Below are 22,979 nucleotides of genomic sequence, written 5' to 3'. Positions count from 1 at the left end.
TTAAATTCAGAATAAATATTTATAACTGTTTCCTACCTTGTTCCTCAGAGACTTTAGATTTCTTGCAATCTCTTTCTGCCTCTCTTTATTTTCCTCAATCGGTTGAAGATACTGTTCAATTAAGTCATTCCAGAAAGGTTTCTCAATCTACATATAAGAAATAGAGAATATTAATAATAAAATGTTTGATTCCATTAATCTATGTGCCTCCATATTTTCTTTACAATATATGTTACATGTAACATTGTATCACAGAATTCTTAAGATCAGAATCAAGAGTGAGTTGATGGACGTAGAAGAGAAAATGTGTTGCAGGGCTGAAACAAAGTAAGGAGTGGGGTAGAGATCTGATATAATTCTTCTGCTGAGATCTGGCAACAAGCTGTATGGGCCCCAGGGGATGTATGGCTCCCTTCTATGTCATAGTAAGTAAATTAATTCCAAAAGGAATTGAGAGATATACATATAATTATCAATAACTTACTTCATCAAGGGTGTCTTCAATAAGCTCTAAATGGTAAGACATATTTTTCAAATTGCTAATCCAATCTATATAATAAAAACACAAGAAAAAGATTGTGAGCCAAATGTTTTCAGACATTCACATTGAAATAAGAGCATCCCTTAATGGATGTGCCACATATCTGGTATTATTGAGTCATAGATGTGACCATGAAATGCCAGTGAAATTACGCCCCATCTTGTAAGACATACAGGTACCAACATAACATTGGAGAGGTTAATCCTCTGATACTATGTCAGACTTGCTGTGGGATCAAAGAAAACTCTTTGAATGATGATTCTGACCCAGTGAAATAGTAAAACTTTTTTTTTTAATTCCAGTTTATTTTTTATTTTTATATTCACATAAATTTTAATTATTTGTAAATGTCTCTGAATTTAAAGACTGCAAGTTTTTTTTTAACAAATTTTACAAGGGCATTTTAAAGACAGACCCTCTGGACCATATCACTTGAGGCCAGTTCAACATCAAGGTTCTGGGGACTCTCTGAGATTCTAGACCAATACAGTACAAGAGTGGGGAAAGCACTGTGAGTCTTGGAGGCTGTCCAAATCCAGCACAGTGCAGCTAAGTATCTAATACTGTGTTAAAACTGTTGAAGACCAAAATTCTGCTAATTTTGAAGAACAAAAACAAATGGGGAGTAAAAAGCAATTGTGGAATAACATGTGTAACTTTAAATTATGGGGATGATGTCTGAATAGTAGAAATCTGGAATTCTCACTCCTAAAATACTGTTGAGGTATGGTCAAATGTGAACATAAAAAGTGAGATTAATAGATTTTTGTTAGGATGGGACTTCGTGGTAATGGAAGCAAGGTTAGAAAATATTTAAAATGCAGATCTGTCAGTAGCTAATAAATACCTGAATAAGTTTGAGGGCCTGTTCCCTTTTTCCTATTGTGAATGAGTATACATGAATGTTAGGTTCCGTGCCGCTCGGAATGGGTGATCATGTCTCTCCATCCATCACTGTTTCTGACCATTCGAGTTGTACTTGTCGCCTCCCCTGTTTCTAATCATGATCTATCATTTTCATTCTCTGTCTGCCTCTGCTTCCTTTCCTCCAGCTTTCCTGTTGTAATTTAATGTTCTAATGCATGGGTCTCTGCTGCATTTATTCTTTTTTCCCTTGCCTTTGTGATGGTCCATGACTCGTAGCCATGCACCAATATAGGAAGAATGTAGCAGCTGAGAGTTCGAAGGCAGTTGTCAATTGCTATTATCTTGTCAGGTAAGTCAGGTAAAGACAACTTTGAACTCAGCTGGGATACTTCGGCCAAGCTGCTGACAGGGACTATCTGGGTTGATAAATCAAAAGGACATTTGGAGAAGTTGGCAAGAAGCTGCAAGTAGGTGCAATGGTAAAGTAACACATGTCCACACTTTCACAGGTAGAAACCATGAAGAAAATAATTTGGGCCTAAAGTACCCTAGAATTGTTAATTGTATTGAAAAATCATAAAGAAATTTCCTCCCCATTCACAACCTTTCTGGACAGGATTTTCTAAAAAATTTTAATACTCACTGTCCTCAATTCTTGGATTCGTTTCTATGAGGTCATCATTTGCACTAAAGGAAATAAAATGAAAATCCACTTGAATTATTTGTATAAAGAACATCAAGAATGAACAACAAGATTTAAAACATAGATGAAGTGGAAAAATACAAGATATGCTGGCATGGGAATGGAATGAAAATTAAAATGTGTTGCCACTGAGAGATCCCTGTTATTGCAGTCGTTGGAGCCAAGGTGCACAACAAAGTGATCTCCTTGACTGTGTCCAGTCTCTCCAAGGTAGAGAATACCACCAGATGAAGTAGATGACCTGTGAAGATACAAATGTGAACTGTTGCTTCACTTGCAAGGACTTCTTTGGGCCTGAATGGTGGTGAGAGAGGAGGTTTATTGCAAGTATAGCATTTCCTACACTCAGGGGTAGGTGGCAAGGGCCGATTGCTGGGAAAGGAGGAGTAGACCAGAAAGTCATGGAGGGAATGGTCACAGAAGGCAAGGAAGGGGGGAAGATGTGTCTGGTGGTGGAATCACATAAAATGTTGCAGAAATAGAGGAAGATGATATGTTGAATGTGGAAGCTAGTGGGGTGGTGGGTTTAGACAAGGGGAATCCTGTCTTTGTTGCACGTGGGGGCAGAAGGGGCCAGGGCAGGTATGTGGATAATGTAGGATATGGTGAGGGCTGTTGATAGTAGTTGAAGGGAAGCCGCATTTTTTTTGAAGGGGGATATCTTGGATGATCTCACCTAGAAGACCTTGTCCTGGGAATAAATGCAGCAGTGATGGAGGAATTGCAACTGAGGAACAGAATCCTTACAGGGTTCAGGGTGTGAAGAGGTGCAGTTGAGGTAGCTGTGGGAGTTGGTGGGTTATTAGAAAAGGTCTATCAAGATTTTGTCTCCTGAGATGGAGACAGATCAAAAAAGGAGAGAGTGCTGCTAGAGATGGACCAAGTGAATTTGAAGTCACAGTGGAAGTTGGCAGCAAAGTGGATAAAGTCGAAGAGTTCATCATAGGTGCATGAAGGAGCAGCAAATTAATTGTTAATGAAGCAGAGAAAGAATTGAGGAGCCTTGCCTGAGCAGGCTTGTAGCATAGCCAACAAAAAGGCAGGCATAGCTTGGGCACCTGAGCGTACCCATGGCTACCCCCTTTGACTTGTAGAAAAAAACTCATTGAGGATGAGGACAAGTTTTGCCAGCCAGAGGAGGATGGTGGTGGAAATATATTGGTTGAGTCTGTTGCCCAGGGGGAAAAAAACACAAAGGGCTTCATTATAGGGGAACTAAGGTGCATAGTGATTGGATGTCCATGCTGAAGATGAGGCAGTTGATTTCAGTGAATAGGCAGGTGTTGAAATGATGGAGGCATGTGAAGTATCATAGATGTAGGTGACAAGGATTTGGACCAGGGGGACCAAACTAGTCGAATTAAGCAAATACTAGATTGGTGGGGCAGGAGAAGGTGCAAACGATGGGTCTGCTGGGACAATTGGGTTTTTGGATCTTAAGTAGGTGGTAGAACTGGGCGGTGCGGGGTTGGGAAACAATAAGGTTGGAGAGTATGGAACAGAGATGACCAGAAGTGATGAATTCAGGGACAGTGCACGAGACAGTGGTTTTACAAGTTTTGGTGGGATCCTGTTGAAGGGATAAGGAAGAGGAGGAGTGTCTGAGAATCCTGCTGGCTTTGGCTAGACAGAGTTCAGTGTGCCAGACAATAACTGTACCACCCTTGTCTGCAGGCATGACCCCAATCTCTGATCAAAAAGAATCCTACTAATTCATGGATGTCAAATTGTATGAGTGAGATTCCAGTTCCATTTACAGTCTATAAAGTCAAGGCTGTGAATTAATCCTTGTGTTGATCTTAAGCTTCCAAACAAAGTAAGGAGCACTCTTTTCTCTCTTCAGTGAAGGAGTTGCAAGAATTTTGTGATGAAATGTGAGTTCACAAGGCTTAGTGAGAATTGTAAACCTTATATCATCCAGTCAAATTTGAGGAGGAAACTTAACCCAAAGAAAAATTGTTAAACCCATATTTCAAAACAAAGAAAATCAAAATAGAGGACAGAATATAAAAATATTCAAACATTAATAGGGGTATAGAAGAAAATAGATAGCCAGTGTGTTTCCCATGGTAGGGCATTGGTTTACCATGATAGATAGGGAGTTTAAAAAGGACTTGAGGGATAAACCTTTCACACAAAGAGTAACTGGTTGCCAGAGGAAATGGTAAAGGTAGTGTTAGTAGCATTGTGTCCTTTAACAGTCTAAGTCTGTTTGAAAGTGAGATACCTGTCTATTTGTTGAATTTCTTCCTTTTTATCCTCTTTGATTGCAAGTTCAACATCCCAGCAACAACATTTGCATTTCTTTTCATATCGCTTAACTTGCTGGGGCTTCTTTTTGATCGATTTCTTTGCAGTGGCATCTTCACGAGTGCCCCATGAAACATTATTCATGTTCACCATGGAGTAAATTGGCAACAGCAAATATCCACTTGGAATGCAGATTATGTACAGAAGTCCATATAAAACAAGGTGGAATTCCTGGGGATGCAGCAATGCTGTTGAGAGGAAAAGGATCGCCATGGAAATGAAGAACAAGCCAGTTGGAGTAATAAAGCTTTGTTCTTTGATCATTTCACCTGAAAGGGGCAAAATATTATATTAAAATTCTGACTGCATTCCAGAGTAAAGAACAAGTGTCAGACCAGTCTTTGCCACCAAACAGTACTTGTGAACGTGAGCAGGTCAAGGTGAATTAAGCTTGAATGAAGTTGTTTGTGTACTTTAAAATGCTATGGGCCACTGTTTTACCAGAATTTTCTAATTGCATTCTACAATAGGCATGTAGTTGCTGTTTCCACATTTGACAGGTTCGTTTCTCACTCAGTTATTGGTCTCCTCCAAACAAGTTAAAAGGAGGGATTGGGAGAGGTTGGGTTTGTTTTCCTTAGAGTAAAGGAGGTTAAGAGGTGCCGTGATAGAGATATACAAAACGATGAGGGGTATAGAAAAAGATAGATAGCCAGTGTGTTTCTCATGGTAGGGCATTGGTTTACCATGATAGATAGGGAGTTTAAAAAGGACTTGAGGTGTAAACCTTTCACACAAAGAGTAACTGGTTGCCAGAGGTGATGGTAAAGGTAGTGTTAGTAGCAACATTTAGTAGGCATCTGGACAGGTATTTGAATGAGTAAAGCATCAGGTAATGTAGAATTAATATAGGAAAATGGAATTAATAGTGAGACATGATGGTCAGTAATAGTTGCAATGGCCTGAAGGGTGTTACCATGCTGTATGACTAAGTGAACAGGAAGAATACAAGTTAACCAAGGTGATCCCATTTATCAAGCAGCCTATCATTTATTTTCACTCCACATTTCTTTCTCTCAGTAAATCAGTGGTTTTCTTCTTGAAACTGTGCAAACACTTTGTTACTTTTAATTGAAAGGCTTGCTGACATTTAGATGATAAATGAGTGGCATCATTCAAGTTCAGCGCTGTCTGAAAGGAATTTGTGCATTCCTCCCGTGTCAGCGTGGGTTTCCTCCCACCGTACCAGAGTTAGAGGTCAATTAGCTACAATTGGGCAGCATGGGGCTCATGGGCTGAAAGGGCCTGTGACCATGCTGTACGTCAAAATTAAATTTAAGATTCTCATGTCCTTTGGCTAGGTAACTAAATACTGTACTGATATGGTTACACCCACCAATAAAGGTATCCGAAACCAAAAAAAGTGAATTAAAAATGTTATTTTAAAAACCATAATGCAGCCACTCTGATTATTGGAAAAACTTAGGACATTAATAAATTAAATGATGATTTGAGAGTGTCACAAAAGTGTAGTCTGAATTATCAGCTCAAAACTAATTTGATGGCAAAGGGACAGGTAATCACTTTAATTTAATTTTCCATTTGCCAAGCTCTGCATGTTTGGGTTGGAGACAGGAGATGGTATCCAGTAGGAGATAAAGTAAAATTTAGGGAATTACCCAGTAAATATTTGGCTGGAGAACTGGTCTGATCTGGTAACTTCAAATGACAGAATGTTTTGATCTTCACTATTTACAATAGATAACATTAACGATTCATAATGACATGGATTTAATTAATATCAGAACTTAAAAGTAACTAAAATTACTCATATATTGAACCAATTTATTTCAGAGATCGAAAGTTATAAAGATAACTGATATGCAGTATTAATTTTGTTAAACAAATCAAGTAGTATAATAGATGACAAGCTCACCAATGATGGACATTATTGTTGCAATCATCAGAAAAGCATAAACAATGCTCAGAAACGCAGCAATATTGATCTGTGTATCTGATTTGACATGGTAACAGATAATGATATAGATACCAGGAGGAATAACTCCAAGAGCAAGGGCAACATTTCCATTCCAACCAAACACAAAGGTAAATGACCCTATAAAAATATTGAATGGAAAAATAAGTGATCTATATTGATTTTTAAAAAGTACACTGATATTAGTAAGATTTGTTAAGACATTGGTTATCAGTTTTCTCTTTAATAGCCTAATGAATGCAGCACTAGGCAACGTGTCATATTTAATGGATGTTCTACTTTTCTTTCACTGATGACAACCATAGCCATCCGAAGAATTGCATATTGTTACATCCTGAAATTTCCTTGAAGTTACTCTAACTGCAATACTAAATTCATTCTAAATACAACAAACTGCTAGAGGCAAAGCATTGATAATTCCAAACAAATTCCTGCTTCAGGTCTTCAAAAAATTCCCTTTTCCACTCATGTTATTTTCACACTTGCATCTCACTAAATTGGCTGTTCAGTGTCCTGGAATAGGAATGGGGGTTTGGCTTTTGACACTTGGGACAGTTGGGATATTGAACACTTTCATATCCCCGGGGATATCTACCTTCTACCGGTAATGTCATGATGCATTGAGCAATGGTGGTCCTGCCCTATATCCTGAACAATGTAGTATGATCTTATATTTGAACAAAATTTATCATGCATAATTATATAATTAACCTTTATGTACACCACAGTATGAGCCCTTCAGCCCCTGTTGTTGTGCCGACCTATATAAACCTTTATAAGGGATCGTGGGAAAGTGCTAGCAATAAATAGCAATAGCAGACAATTTTTAAACAGGGTGGGAAAGTTGGTAAAACTATTGTGTACAATTTAAATAGCGTGGGAAAGTTGGTAGCTCTATTGCGTACAATTTATAAATACCGTAAGAAAAAGCGATGGCGGACCTGCCATCACAGAATTATATGCGGCAGAGAAATGCCTGGGTGTACGCATGGAGAATTCAAGGAGGGATTTTTCTGCCACACGGCATTCTGGGAAGTCAGGTCCGCCATAGCTTTTTCTGACGTTCTCTATAAATTGTGTGCTTATAGCGCTACCAACTTTCCCATGCTGTTTAAAAATTGTTCACTATTGCTATTTATTCTCTCTCTCTCTCTCTCTCTCTCTCTCTCTCTCTCTCCCACTGCGACTTTCCCACGGCAAAGTTTATACCTTAATTTTAATCTTTTCTTCCTGTACTCACTCAGGGTCATTTCAATCCCACAATGCAATGACCCCTTTCACACTTGTCTGATTGCAATGTCGACATCTGCAGCCACCGGGGATTATACTAGGGGTTGACACCGTCAATCCCCGGCATGAGATAACGTCATCTGACGCTGGTGTTAAGCTGATTTTGCTTTTATACTTGGCACTTTAAAGGCCAATTGGCGGTTAATTCTCGGGATCACTTGAAAGCGTGAAAGGGGCTATTGATTGGCAGATCCTGCTGTGGCAACAAATAAATCCTCTGTTTTAAAATTTAAAAAATTTATCCAACATCTACTTGAATTATGACTATGCTCCAATTTTATAATAATATTGTACAAGTAAAATATGTTATAAGTAAGAAAATATTGTATTTAGGGCATAATCACCTGCTATCATTAAAACTACTGTGGCTGGACCCAGAATTGATGCTGCAGTTCCAATAATCTGGTACAATATGTAGAGTTTTGAAATTGAAGGGTTTTTTTTGGAAGTTGCTGATCCACTGTCCAGAAGATCAATTGTATTTGCCAAAGTTGACGGGCCCCAACGGCGTCGCTGATTATAGAATTCCTTGAATTCTTGTGGTGCATTTGTGTAAGCATCTGATGCTGCATTATATTCCACTCGCCATCCCTGTTGCAGTAATAATGTGCACAGCCAGCGATCTTCCCCTATTGGAATTTATCATTACATAACAATTTAATTTAGACATATAGCATGGTTATAGGCCCTTCTGGCCCACAAGCCAGGCTGCCCACATACCCATACAACTACCATACATTTTGAAAAGTGGGAGGAAACGGGAACCCCTGGAGGAAACCCACAGAAATGGGGAGAATGTACAAACTCCTTAATAAACACCACCAGATTTGAAACTGCGTCTCTGGCACCGTTATAGCATTGCGCTAACTGCTCTGCTAACTGTACTTCCCTTAGAAAAGGATTAAGTTAATTTAAATCAAAGAATACTGCATTTGTATTATTACAAGCTCCCATTTTAGTAAAATAGGATTAGCACTGTAAGGGATCGTATAGGGAGGAGGGACTGAATGGTCACCATTAACACTCAACTTTTCACACAAGCACCAAGCACAAGTCATAGCCCAGTGATTCAATACGTTGGAAGAACTGTGGGAAGGTTGTTACAGTCAGTTCCAGAATTCGATACATTTGCAAAGCTATTGTAATTTTGCCAAGGGAGAACCATGCTGCCTGCTGGAGAGAAAATAGCTTTTTGAAGCAGCTCTCGTGGCCGGCCATTTTTGTGGAACTCAGAGCAAAGCATGCTCCATGGACGAGAAGACCTTTTTATTGGATTGACCTGTGCCAGGAAGGTCTTTTGGGGAAGCAAAGTGCTTCATTTTAAGTGTGACTAACAGTGAAGTTAACTGGGGAGATCAGTGCCAGGGTCTTGGAAGCCGCATGGAGGCCGCCCAGTTCGAGTCTTGCTTACAAAAGAACCAGGAGTGTTGTGACCACAGTTCAGGTGGATGAACATTTGTTCAAAATCAACACAAGTGGAATTCATGAGTCTGTAGCAGCCACAACTCCACTCATCCCATAAGTTTGTCATTAATTCTGGCCATCAAATTTCAAAGGCCTATACTTCAACACTGAATTTAAAAGACTGAACTTTGAAGTAACTTGCTAGATTTTGGCCTGGACTGTAATGGTTTGGGTATATCACACACATAAACATACACTAGTACACCAGCACATAGCAGGGGATAAATTTAGTGTTAAGGATAGTTTAAAAGTTAGAAATAAAATTAGAGTTTTAAAATTAAACACTGTCTGGTTCATTGCCTCTTGCTGCTCGTTGCGAGCAGTTTATAACTCTATCCACTAATTAACTCAGACTTTTGGATGCAGTTATCACTTTTGTTTTAAATTATTGCTCCAGACTCTGATGTAAATGTCTGACTAGCACGGCAATAAACAATAGGTTTGGACATTTGATCAGTTGCCTGTCAGTTTACATCATCTTTTCACGTTGAATCAAGTTCACAGATTTCACTTTTCAAATTAATGTCTGTGTTTTCCATGACATGGGTGTTACGAGCCCGGAGAATCCAAAACCCAGCAGCAATAGATATTCAACAAGACAAATGGTTATTTAAACAAAAGTTGCTTTTAATTATCTTTAAACATGAAAACAGAATCACACTTTAACTTATCACTGTTGAATTAATTAACCTAACTTAACCCCCTTCTAATTCTAAGCGCACATGTATATAATGTACGTGTGTGTGTGTGTGTGTGCGCGCGCGGGCAAGTTCAGAAGAGTTGTTTGATTCACAGTCCAATCTCTGCTCAATCCTCCAAGTTCACTGGTTGCAGGCAATTCTTATACACTGAATTTAACTTTTATAAAGTTCACCAGGCTTTGGTGCTTAAAAGGTAAATGGTTACCACTCAGAAAGGTTCTTGTCAGTTTTCAGAGAGAGATTTGTTGTTCCTGGACATCCACAACTGATGTACTTCCATCAGCCCCTCCAGTGTATTACTGAAGAAACTTGCCCCTTCAGGGTTCTCTAGATGATAACCTCTTTCTTTCAGGTCACCACAGAATTCCTTTTAGTTTCTCTTATTCCAAGTGAAACATTAGACAACCAGTCCTCTCCTCTTACATGAACCACAAGGGCTTTGACCAGGCTGTCTTCCAAATGGGGCTTTCCACAAGTTTGCCAGCTTGTCCTGTTCCAGCTGCTTCTGCTGGTTGTAACACTGTAGAAGTGATCTCTCTCTCTCACGCACGCACGCATGCACAGAAAGTCTGTTTGACTCTCTCTGCTTGCCAAACCACATGACCCTCCTAGAACAGCTCCAGACAGAAGCAGCTCTGACAAGCTCTTTCATCTGTTGCCTTCTTGTAAACAACAATCCATTAGTGAAGTCTCTCAGGCACTCTCTAAAGCTCTTGCAAACACTGTTGGCCCCAACATGTCTACCATGGGGCAGAGCTCCAGTATTTTAAATAAGATCTGTTTTAAGCTGTTTGTATGTAACCTACTCAAACAAACCTTCCCCATTTTATCTCCAAAAAACATATCTATATACTCTGTCACATAGGAAAGAAAAGTAATTCCTTAATTGGGTTCACATGGGAGCCTTCCAAATCATTCAATGTACAACTGACAGATCAAAAGAATATTTTCTTAACAATACAAATTGTTAAAATTTTACCTTGATCATATTGGACAAAATGCTGCGCTTCATTTGCTTTAGTGGTATATTTTTTCACAACATTGTCGTCCATTAGTGCTGCTGCCCTGAACAAGCTGAAGCATCCGGGACTGCACAGTACGCATCCTAACACATGTTCAGCTGTCTTCTGCAGCCAGTGACCTACAGCATATTCAAACTTCTGGTACCACACCACAGGGCCTTTGAAAAGAAGAGAAATTTGCATTTTACTGTCTTCTATAAATTGGTTGAGGTTTGAAGCTTGATACTTATTAAAATAAAATCCAGAGTAACACCATTTATTTCATAGGTCAGATAGAAGTGCCCATACCAGTGATTATGCCTTGTATCTACTTGATATAAATTCACTGTTGAGTCCCCAAATTTAGTTATGTATCATTGAATATTAATCCATCCCTATTTTAACAATATTTATCTTTATTCCTCCTCTGGCACCTCTGATAGAAGATGGCAGTGCTGTCAGATCTGGTGTAACAGCAGCGCTGCCACTGGTACGGACTTACAGAGACAAGGGAGTGGATTCGCAATGCTCCCATGGGATACAATCTCTCCCCACCCCCCACCCAGTCAGATGCCATCAGTTCTGTACAGGTTTTAAATGGCATGTAAATAGAGCCACTGGTAGTTTTGATTAAAAATTCTGTGACCATGGGGTCTCCACCCAAGATAGTAGTCCCTATGATTGGCAGCAGCCACAAGGAGTTGCAGACTCCGGGGAAGCAGGACATTAGAAAATGGGGAAACCACCCACCCCACCCCCTCCATTTAAGAAGAAGAAGAAGCAGAGAGGATCCATGGAACAGTGACCACGACGGCGGACCAGTGAGGGGCTCTTGAGGCTGAAGAATACACATGCGGTGGGCTGTTGGCAACTCGAGGCAAGGAACCCACACAGGCTGTGGGCTGCTGGACACTATTGTTGAGGGATTCACACCAGGCCGTTGGCTGCTGGAGACAGGATGAAGGGGTACCAGGTATTGGAACCAGGATGCGAGAAGGTGCCAAGGGCACTGAAGGATTCCTGATCATGTCAGAGATTTGGATATAGGACTCAGGCAGCTGTTGGTTTGGACTGGATTCTGTGTGGATGTCAGGGATGTGGCAGTGCTAGAGATAAATCCAGACATTCGTGGACTCTGAGGGAACTCTCTTTTGCTTCTCTTTATCTGACTATAAGAGGCACTTCAGGCAATTTCTGCCTGTAGCAAATCTGTCTGTTTATGGCAGACTAAAGCAAATTATGTGTAATATTCCACTGTTTTTATTACATGACAGTAAATGAATCTTGAATCACAGAGTGCATCATCAAATTGCAGACCTAGTGTCAAAAGTGCTCTAAATAAGATCACTTTCCCTATCAGAAAATTAACTTCTGTTTGCAATAACAAATAGGAGTCAAAGACCATGGGGAGTATCACATTGCCATCTAATCAAAACCATAACATAATGGATGCAAATTGGTGAATGAGATAATGTGAAGTTATTGTGCAGCCTTATTATCATAGAGTAAATTAGGCTACGGTATCTAAGTTATTTGATTTTCTTTGCATCATTGGATTGGCTCTTCACTACGAAACTTGAGACAGGCAGGGAGATGTTTCAGTACTGTCCATCAGATACCCACTAAACTCACCGGAAAATAAAGGGTTGATAAAGTAAAGAGGAAGTGCACACTCTGCTATGTCCCCACTCAATACATTATGTTCAAGCTGGAAGTTTGAGCACTTCCAGGGATCTGTGTTCAACTTCCTATTTATGGTTTCTAACCTACCGGCATGCCTCATCCTGAGTCCTTCTCCCGCACCCCCAAGGGAGTTAAAATGCTCCCTTAATCTATTCATCTTTCTCAAAGAGACATGTCACTGACTTCATTCTGTACATTACTAATGGGTTGATTATTCTAACTTAGTGAACACATTTGGAATATTTTACTTGGAATAAAATTACAGTTGTAGCACCAGTTTATTTGACCCTGAGTTCAGAATTAATAATAAATGGTCCTGTATGTTCTCTATATTATGCACTTTATCAGAGAAATACAATTGTAATTGTCATTGCAAAGAGCTAAATATAATATCATACCAATTCCTGTGGGATGTATTCTACCACATGCAGCCCCCACATGTGGATATCTTCTCAGCCTATCAACTAGCAAGATCACAGCTGAGGGCTGGAAGTCAGTGTCGCCATCCAATGCTAGAATGTAGGTGTTTTCCTTTTCCATCTTTAAGCAAAATAAAACAAAAACAAATTAAGATATGGAATGTTACAAATCATTTTAAGAAGAGCACATTTGACGTTCTCCCCCAGAAGTGTGCCTAATCAATCGACTTAATTTTAAGATGGTTATGGAGAACTCTGGAGTGAGTCACATCCCCTGATAAAGAGCCACATTTTGCCTCTGGAAGTGAAGAGTTTCAGGTTCCTTGTGTCAGTTACCAAACTGCAAGAACTCTGATCCCAGTGGAATTTCAAAACTGTCACCATGTGCAATGTGTGAGAGTCGTCTATTGGAGGTGGGCTCCAATCCAACAGATGATTGAAGGACCAGGTGAACTGGTTGATGATCTGGCTGTGCTCCAGAAACAATGGCCTTTTCCTCAAATCTGTCTTCACCTCTCTTGAATTGACAAGTTTCAAGATGTCTGAAAACTCAGCAGAACAGTTTTTTTTTAATTTAGTGGTTTTCAAACTTCCCCCCCCTAAACTCACATTCCACCTGAAGTAATCCCTATGCTAGAAGTGCTGGAAAGGGATTTCTTAAGGTGGTATGTGAGTAGGAAGGGAAGGTGGGGAATCATTGCTCTAGAGCCTGTTGTTACTGAAATATTTTGCTTGAGAAAAATTATTATTGGCCCATTTCCTTTGGAGTTAGGAAACCGTACACATAACCAGTCAATTAGGTACAATTAAAACAGTGGTTTTCAAACTTTTTCTTTCCACCCACATACCTTAAGCAATTCCTTACTAATCACAGAGCACTTATGGCATTGGGATTGCTTAAGGTGGAATGTGAGTTTAGGGGGCCAGTTGGAAAACCACTGATTTAGACATACAAACATGGTAACAAGCCATTCCAGCTCACAAACCCATACCGCCCAAATACACCCTTTTAACCTATAACCCCATACACTTTGAAGGGTGGGAGAAAAATCTTCAATCCAGGAAAAACCCATGCTGACATGGGGAGAAAGCTCCAGTTTCAAACCAGATTCTAGCCCAGGATGCTGCTACTGTAATAGCGGTACACTAACCACTACACTAACCATGTGTTGGGAAGTGTATCAGGATCAGTCGGTTTATAAAGAGATGAGTCTGGACAAAAGTATTACAATCACACGTAACTTTAATTAACACTCAGGAAACAAATGGGAGAATGTCAAACGCTACTCAATTACTATATTACTTAAACAACGATATGGACATTCTCATTGAACCTCGGTTGGATTCTGATACCTATGGCTGCCTATACTCTAAACGTTCACACACCTGAGTACACATTCTATAGACAGGGACTTTCACACTACACCTGGTTCCCTGCACTAGTGGAGATTCAGCTCTCTGCAAGAACTGATCTATCACAGTACTATGGCTCAGCTTCAGTGTAGTGCACCCCTTAACCATGAAACTTCCAGCCATGTCCAGAGTAGTGACCTGGCATGGAGCAAATTCTGGGGCTTGGACAACGAGACAGAGAGAAAGGATGTGCTATGCATCAATCTTTTATACATTTCTGATCTGGTCAATAATGACCCACGGTAATTTAAACGACCCAACAGCAAAGTGTGCACTACTGATTGCTAGAGTCCAACTTTGATTGGCAGGAGATGTGACTTCTGAATAAGTTTCAAACAGGGAGGACATGTGACCATCTGCAATACACAATATTCCAGACAGGCAGGGAGACCACGTTTTCCTCCACAATCCACATATAATACTGTGCCACTCATAAATGGTTAAATATGGAAGGCCAGTTCATCTGCAAGGCTGATATTTTCAATAAGATTATTAACCACCTTCACAAAGCAAGCTGGTGAACTGCCACAAGTTAACTGATCATATTCAATAAACAGGAAATAAAGTTGCAATTGCAACTGCATCTGGCAAGCCATTTTAATTGAATTAAATTGCAGAGCAGAATGCATCCTTCTGCCATAAATACACTGCACAAAATAATCAAGATCAAATTTGTAATCCTATGATTCTATATGGTCATTTATAGGTGTGGCAAATCAAGACTCATTCCTCACCTTAAAGGTATTTTCAGTAGATACTTCATCTGCAAATTTTCCTGACAAGATCGCGTACTTCCGATTCAACTTCCATCCCAGCAAATAATACATGTACATGATCTAAAAATGTATATGGAGAATGTGACATGCATAGAACAGGACAAATAGCAAAATATATTGATATGTCAGTCTTGTAATGTAAATCATTAAATGTTAGACACATTTTCAGGGTGTACAAGTGGTGAACTATGAGCTTTCTAATGTGTGTTTGGATTTCAAGTTTTATTCAGCATCTCTGACCATGTAAGTGCATTTTCCCAAATCTCAACCAAGTTACTAATGATCTCTGAGTTTGAAATATCAGATCTGACTTTGTATATTTATTTCCACTTTTTCTGTTTGCAGCAGATCATGAGACATTTTCAGAAGAGCCTTACTGTTAATGTGAAAGCTAACTGTGATCCTATTTGTTTAATGAAATCACTAAAAAGAACATTCCAATCCTCCAAGTAAGGTACCAATTAAAACTTAAGTGTTGAATACTTTATACTTGTTTTAAAAATGCCTTGGACATAATGGAAAGAATTTAGAGGGTCAGGGGAAAAATCGCTCAGTATTTAAACACACCTGAGACCACCTCTTCTTGTGTCGTATTTTCTGTTTGTCTTTCAAATGAACATGTATGATATTTCCATATGGAAGAGTGTAGCTGATTCTTCCACCATAAGGTGTCTCCGTTATGGTTTGATTCACCTTGTCTTCATCTTCCTGCTCATCATTAAAAATGTGTTTATCATGTGAAAATATTCTGTAAAAATATTAATTCCAGAAAATTAATAGCATATACCTTAAATTAGAATTCATAATATTTTGTTCCTCAGTAGGATGGCAGATATTAGTCATACTCGAACAATTGCAGGCCACCCAGTCACTTCGCGTGTCTAGAAACATCACACCAATATTATCCCAGAAAGTCCTGAAATTTGTAACAATAGGTTAAAAACTGGTTTCCAGGTTCATTTTGCAACATAATGGGCGGTTGAGGATAAGGAGTTTATGATATCATGATTAATTTTAAGAGCAGGATATTAAATTCATAACAAATGTTCCAATACCTGTAAATCGCTTCTATTGTGGAAACAAGACTCTTCACATATTTATTCACAACTCTTTCCTTCACATTTTCTTCTGGACCCAGGATAGTGAAAGCATCGTCAAAATAAATATGTGCTTCAAAGTCAAAATTGTCTTTATGTGACTTAAAAGAATTTGGTTTGTATTTGTCCAGTCTGCAAAGAGAAATGTATAAATGAAATTTGCAAGGACCTTAGTACAGATGAAGGTACATTGAAGAAGCAGTTTACATATAATTTCTTATGCCATTAAAAGATAAGTGCCAAAGATAATCTTCATTAGTATAAATTTACTTACAACAACGGGACTTTGTAAAAAAGTCACTGCATCTCTGAGCACAGGATTCAACCATTTTCAACAGTATGCCACATCCTTCTGTTGGCTTGGTTTTGTCAGTACTATGCCAGATCATCACATGGACATTGTTTAAAAATTAGGGACATCTCATCTTCAACGTATGAATACAAACTAGAAGCAACCAGCTTCCTGCTTTGGAATGTTTCCCATCCTGCTAACTTCTTTTTCCAGGATAGAGCTGTTGGGGAGCATTATGACATGGCTACCTTCACAGAGAGGAAGGGTGACAGGCAACTCATGAAATGTGATAGAAACCTGAGAATGAACTTATAAGAGAATATGAAAATGCCAAGCCATCGTATGAGAGAAAAGGCAAGTTTGAACAATACTGACTTTGAATGGCATTGTGAGTTGGACAAACATAACAGTAGTGTCACATCTAAAGGAGCTCAGAACATCAGTTGTGCTAGTTACAGAAGAACTTTAAGTTGACTATTCATCTAATCGGGAGGAAGTACAGTGGTTATCCACAGACAAACTGAAGATGGGAATAACTTAGCAGAGAAAAAGTATTAGGCTGAGTCATGCAAATTATGTTGAATTTTATTCATGATGGATGAGGGTTAATAACTGGGGCATTCTATCTGCTGCAGAAACTCTTCATTGACTTGCATTGACTAGCATTATTCACACAGTTGCCATGTATGCAAGGGCCAGGAAACTTGTCAATGGCAATAAGCTCACATTCAATAATCAATGGTATCCTAACATTAACATGTTTCATGTTACATGAAGATGCACAAAAAAGGATATGATGATGGAAATAATGCTTGCAGAAAGATATGGTATAAAAACCATTACAGAGGATTAGTGAAACTCTCACCAGGTAATTAGATTTGTCGTAACCTGTCAACCTTGTGGTGATATGTAATTACACCACTAGGTCACCAGGGGCATCCCGGTGACCTTGTATATAAAGCAGTCCCGAGCTACAGTCTAGCCTTCCAGGTTTGTCTTGCAGAGAAACAAGACCTCTTAGTGTACATATTAGTTTATTAAAGCTGTCTTATACTTGCACTGTTTAAGTGATTATTGTCAGTACAATTTAATAAACTAATATGATAGCTACTAGGATGCTCCAACACACATTCCCGACCACCTGGAGACTCTTCCTGAGGAATGGAATCCGGGGATGACGAGCACGCACGTGCTTCCGAGGACAGAGACGGCGAGGAACCGCTGTACTGGAATCGTGGTGGAATGCAGGGAAGACCACAGAAGTACAATAGGGCAGGTAAGAAACAGCCAAGAGCCCTGCCTGCCCGTGAGTTCGCCGGTACAGGCGCCGCTGACCCTAAACCCCAGTCCGATCAGAAAGGGGTCACTACAAGTGCAGGTGGAAGGATCTCCACAAGTCATACTCCCGATCGCCAAGTATGTGCAGAATTCCTGACCACTCCAGAGCCAGGGAAAGCAGAAACCGCAACCATCACTCCCCCAGCAGAAGTTTCCCCAGTACCACGGAGACCTGACGCTATCACTGGGATCCCCCCTAAGCCCACTGCAAATGTCCCAAACCCAGAGACTCAGCCAACAGCCCCAAGCACCCAGGTTACTTCTCCAGCAGACGCAAGCCCCACAGAGGCTCTACCAGCAGCTCTCAGTACCCCAGGGTGCACCCTTGCTACACCTAAGGGACCAGAGACTGCGGCTTAGCCATGTGCTGCGACCAGACCGGCTCGACTCCAGAAATCCCGGAGCTGGCACGCACTTCGGCCACTGGCAGAGATGCTTTCTGAATTACGGGAAGGGTGCTGAGACATCGGATAAAGAGCTATTAATGCTGCTGTTAGCGTAGCTGGGAGACCACCCTTAATCCATTATACAGGATGCCAGGTCCTACCAAGACGCAATGAGCATTTTACAGAGGCATTACAGTAAGGGACATAGTGAACTCCACTCTCGGTACAGGCTCATGACCAGGTCACAACAAGTAGGGGAGTCTGCCAGAGACTTTAAAAGACCTGGTGAGAGGCTGCAATTTTAAAACAGTATCAGCTCAGGAGTATGCAGAGGACCTTATTAGGGACAGAATTGTTGTGGGCATACGGTCCACTGAGACGAGACATCGATTGCTGGAGAAAGGAATGGTGGGGCTAGATGAGGCAGAGACTATTGCAGAACCATAAGAAAGCACCAGGAAAGAATTGGAGGAGTACTCACAGGACCCTGGGACTGGGACAAACGTCACACTGCTGGACTCTCTAGCCCCACGAAAAGAAAAGTATGCTGCCTCACAGGAATTCACAGCAGCAGCAGAACACCTTGAGGGTCCCAAGTGCTTTTTCTGTGGACAAAGAAAGCACCCCAGAGCCCTCTGCCCTGCCAGAGAAAATGTCTGTTCCAACTGTGGAAAACGTGGGCATTATGCAAAAGTCTGCAGAAGCCCCAAGGCCACAGCCAAGGCCCATTATCATGCCAATGAGAGGTGGGGAAGCTCTTCTTTCTCCACAGACAAACAGAAGAAGAAGAATGCCATGTGCAGCCAGCCATCTTGGACAAATGCTACAAAGTAGAGGACACAGTTTTCAGGAGATGAATATGACACAGAGTACTATCGGATGGAAGGTCACGAAGGACATGCCAGACTTCCTTCCCTACGCATGAATCAGGCGAGTCCACACAATTTATCTGACGCCACTGTGTGGATCAAAATTAATGATGTGAGGGTAAATTGCTTAATAGATAGTGGAAGCACTGAAAGTTTTATTGACCAGGGGTAGTCAACTGCCCTAAAAAGATGTTTGGGACTGTTCGCTTACTACACCCAGTGGGTCCCCAACTACGCTGACAGGGCCCACCAACTTATAAAAGCCTCAGTTTTACCTCTGTGTCCAGCAGCCACCAGAGTATTCAGGGACATTAGGGACCATATCGCTAAAGCTACCATGCGATCCATAGATGAGTCAATCCCGTTTCAAGTAGAAACGGATGTATCCGATGTGGCTCTGGCAGCCACCCTAAACCAAGATGCCTTTTTCTTGCAAACCCTACAGGGGTCAGAAGTAAGACACTCAGCAGTAAAGAAGGAGGCCCTAGCCATTGTGGAAGCAGTAAGGTACTGGCGACATTATCTGGCGTGCAAACACTTCACTCTCGTCACGGACCAACAGTCTGTGGCTTTTATGTTCGATATCCAGAACATGGGGAGAATTAAGAATGACAAAATCCTGCGCTGGAGGATAGAATTATCTACATTTAACTACAACATTCTATACCGCCCCGGGAGACTCAATGAGCCCCCGGACACGCTGTCCAGAGGCACTTGTGCCATCCTTAACCACACGTCCCAGTTGCAGAACTTGCACAATGAGCTGGGTCACCCGGGGGTCGCTAGACTGTTTCACTTCATTAAAACCCAAAACCTCCCATTTTCAGTAGAGGAAGTGAGGTCAGTGAACAAGAGCTGCCCCATCTGTGCGGAATGCAAACCGCAATTTTACCAGCCAGACAAAGCCACCCTGATAAAAGCTACCAAACCTTTTGAGCGTCTCAGTCTCGATTTTAAAGGCCCGCTCCTGTCCAATAATAGAAATGTCTATTTCCTAAAAAAAAAGGCAAAGGAGGAAAAACCCAACACCCAACCCCAACCAACCAATTTTCCCCTGCAACCGCTGCAATCGTGTCTGCCTGTCCCGCATCGGACTTGTCAGCCACAAACGAGCCTGCAGCTGACGTGGACTTTTTACCCCCTCCATAAATCTTCGTCCGCGAAGCCAAGCCAAAGAGAGAATAGATGAATATTTCCGTTTCCCCTTCGCAATCCCGTGTTCTGATGCATCAGCAGCCACTGTTATAAAATGCCTCCAACCCATCTTCAGCATATTTGGGTACCTGAACTACATACACACAGACAGGGGTGCTGCATTCATGAGTGCAGAAGTACAGCAGTACCTGCACGAGAGGATTGCTACCAGCCACACTACAAGTTACAATCCCAGGGGGAATGGACAAGTCGAAAGGGAAAATGCCACTATCTGGAAAATGGTTCTCTTGACTTTAAAAGCAAAAGATCTTCATGTTACTAGATGGCAAGAAGTGTTGCCAGAAGCCCAACACTCTATACGTTCTTTGTTGTGTAATGCCACTAATATGGCCCCACATGACCGTATCTTTTCTTTCACAAGGAAAGCCACAACGGGCACAGTGCTGCTTAAATGGATGATGACACTGGGACCTGTTTTCCTCCGGAAGCACTGCAGACCCCACAAAGCGGACCCGCTGGTGGATCAAGTGGAGTTAAGGCACGCGAACCCTCAGTATGCCTTCATCACATTCCCAGATGGAAGAGAAGACTCAGTGGCCACCAGGGATCTCGTGCCGGCCGGATGTGTGAACAACTTGGAGGAAACAGAGATGTCTACGGATCAACAAGGAGCGCAGAAGCAGTCACTAGAACAGTCGTCCATCGAGTCACCCCAGAGGACTAGACCACCCACCCCGGAAATCAGGACCCTGGGTACGCCTGCCCCACAAAATATCACCACCCAAGACTTGATGGCAGGACCTAGTCCCATACAATACCTAATCCCAGCCCACATGGCCACATGACCAAACAGTACTTCCCACTCCCACACCTCCACCAAGAAAGGCCGAAAGGCAGACCGCACTCCCCACCCCTATACCACTACCGAGGAGGTCCAGAAGGCAACGGAAGCCACAAAAAACTTTGGACTTATGAACTTACAAACAAGGGAAGGAGGACGGGGATGGGGGCAGGGAGGATAACAATTTTTAAGGGGGGGGTGAATGTGGTGATTTGTAATTACACCACTAGGTCACCAGGGGTATCCCAGTGACCTCGTATATAAAGCAGTCCAGAGCTACAGTCTAGCCTTCCAGGTTCGTCTTGCAGAGACAAGACCTCTTAGTATACGTATTAGTTTATTAAAGCTGTCTCATACTCGCACTGCTGGTGTGGTTCTTGTCAGTACAAACCTAACTGTCAAAAGAATTCAACTGCAGGATCAGCAATGAATGATAACTGTTGAACATTGTTCAACTTGCAACTATAATTTATCACTGTGGTTAAAAAAACTTGAAAGGAAACACACAGAATTGTTTTGTAAACACTATCAAATATCAGTTCTAAACTTGCCTGAATATTGAACTTAGAATCTTTTCCATTTCATCCACTGTTTCATGCCACATTGTTGCACACAGATATATCATGACGTGATCGGATTTCCTGTTTAAAAAAATTAAGAAAATCAAATCTGCTCTACCGAATGGAAATTGCTAGAAAATCGTAATAAAATAAGGCTCTTTAAGAAAATTATTTTAAACCTCATTTATGGTGTCTGTTTTCCTTAATCTTTGACCAAATAGTACCCATCGCACTGTGAAAATGGCCAAAAACAAGACCTAATAGTCAGGTTCATCCATCTCCACTCTTACGTTACCCCAAGACTACCATGGCTTCCTGTTAGGTGTCTGTCTATCCCATTTGTGATGTTAGATTTTAAAGCACAGAGTTTCCCTATTTAAAAAAAAAATCTGACAGAAAAGCCAAGGAAGAATTTCCAATTTTGGAACATCTTTTTCTTAATGTGTTTGAAGGATTGTTGCTAACAACTTGGGCGTTTTTGTAGATTTTTCATTACACGACCTTCTAGTTAACAACTATCCTGCACCCACATGAAACCCATTAATTCCTGACACATGCATAGATTCCCACCTTCTTGCACAAGCAATGTGCATCATTCTTCATTAGATATGTGAATTAACCATAAATTATCTTACTCCATGTCTCCCATGTTATTAAGGAATTTTCTTCTAAAAATATGATTTTGTAACTTTCCCTAGATAATTTTGCTTCAAGTCTCTTATAAAAGTGTCCTGAAGATACCAAGCCAGTCACACAGCAGATCTCTTGGAATCTTCTACCTAAAAACAAACGCAACAAGCTAAGACTGCAGTGACAAACTTTTGTATCTTATGCCTAAGTTCACCACTGAACTGTTATGCTAGGTGTTTAAAATGCAAGATTCTTACTATTTGGCATCAGAACAATATCATTGATGGTATCAATAATTGTCATTTATTGACTGTTGTCTCATGCAATTTGCTTATAGATAATTAATTCTCATCAGAATATAGGGCAGGGAACGTATTGGAGATTTTTTTTTTTTCTGATTAGCCCTGTACCTCCCATACATTTCTCAGTGGAGAAATCTACTGGTAAGTATTGGCTTTCCATTTAAAGAGAGTGATATTGTGTCAATAGATATGGTAGGCTACAAAAAGGTATTTAAAATAATAGAGGAATTAATCATCTAGCATTCGACTGCATTTTAAGCACTGCATACCAAGGTGTGATTGTTCAAAAGAATGTCCCTTAGGGGAAGGATTAACCAAACCCAAGAAATGAGACATTTCTTGACATTTATTGCTGTCATTCAATAAGGTAACCGTTTTGAAGCAATTACAATAGAATGGTTACAG

The 22,979-nt window shown here is 40.7% G+C and overlaps 1 protein-coding gene across 1 annotated transcript in view; it reads right to left on the bottom strand.

The window, feature by feature from the left end:
- The window catches only part of LOC138762374 (chitin synthase chs-2-like), a 38,748-nt gene that overhangs the window by 1,878 nt on the left and 13,891 nt on the right, over nucleotides 1-22,979 (bottom strand). Inside the window, exons 5-16 of the mRNA XM_069936141.1 lie at nucleotides 21,634-21,723; nucleotides 16,160-16,333; nucleotides 15,672-15,852; nucleotides 15,051-15,164; nucleotides 12,895-13,042; nucleotides 10,792-10,992; nucleotides 7,992-8,276; nucleotides 6,298-6,477; nucleotides 4,339-4,690; nucleotides 2,052-2,095; nucleotides 485-549; nucleotides 37-147 (exon numbers count right to left, since the gene is read on the bottom strand). Of these exons, the coding sequence (XP_069792242.1) occupies nucleotides 37-147; nucleotides 485-549; nucleotides 2,052-2,095; nucleotides 4,339-4,690; nucleotides 6,298-6,477; nucleotides 7,992-8,276; nucleotides 10,792-10,992; nucleotides 12,895-13,042; nucleotides 15,051-15,164; nucleotides 15,672-15,852; nucleotides 16,160-16,333; nucleotides 21,634-21,723 (1,945 nt within the window). The remainder of the gene's footprint in view (nucleotides 1-36; nucleotides 148-484; nucleotides 550-2,051; nucleotides 2,096-4,338; nucleotides 4,691-6,297; nucleotides 6,478-7,991; nucleotides 8,277-10,791; nucleotides 10,993-12,894; nucleotides 13,043-15,050; nucleotides 15,165-15,671; nucleotides 15,853-16,159; nucleotides 16,334-21,633; nucleotides 21,724-22,979) is intronic.

Source organism: Narcine bancroftii, chromosome 4 (genome assembly GCF_036971445.1).
Source record: "Narcine bancroftii isolate sNarBan1 chromosome 4, sNarBan1.hap1, whole genome shotgun sequence".
Taxonomy (NCBI): domain Eukaryota; kingdom Metazoa; phylum Chordata; class Chondrichthyes; order Torpediniformes; family Narcinidae; genus Narcine; species Narcine bancroftii.
Note: the sequence above shows the minus strand (reverse complement) of the source record. Positions and strands in the feature narration are given on the sequence as shown.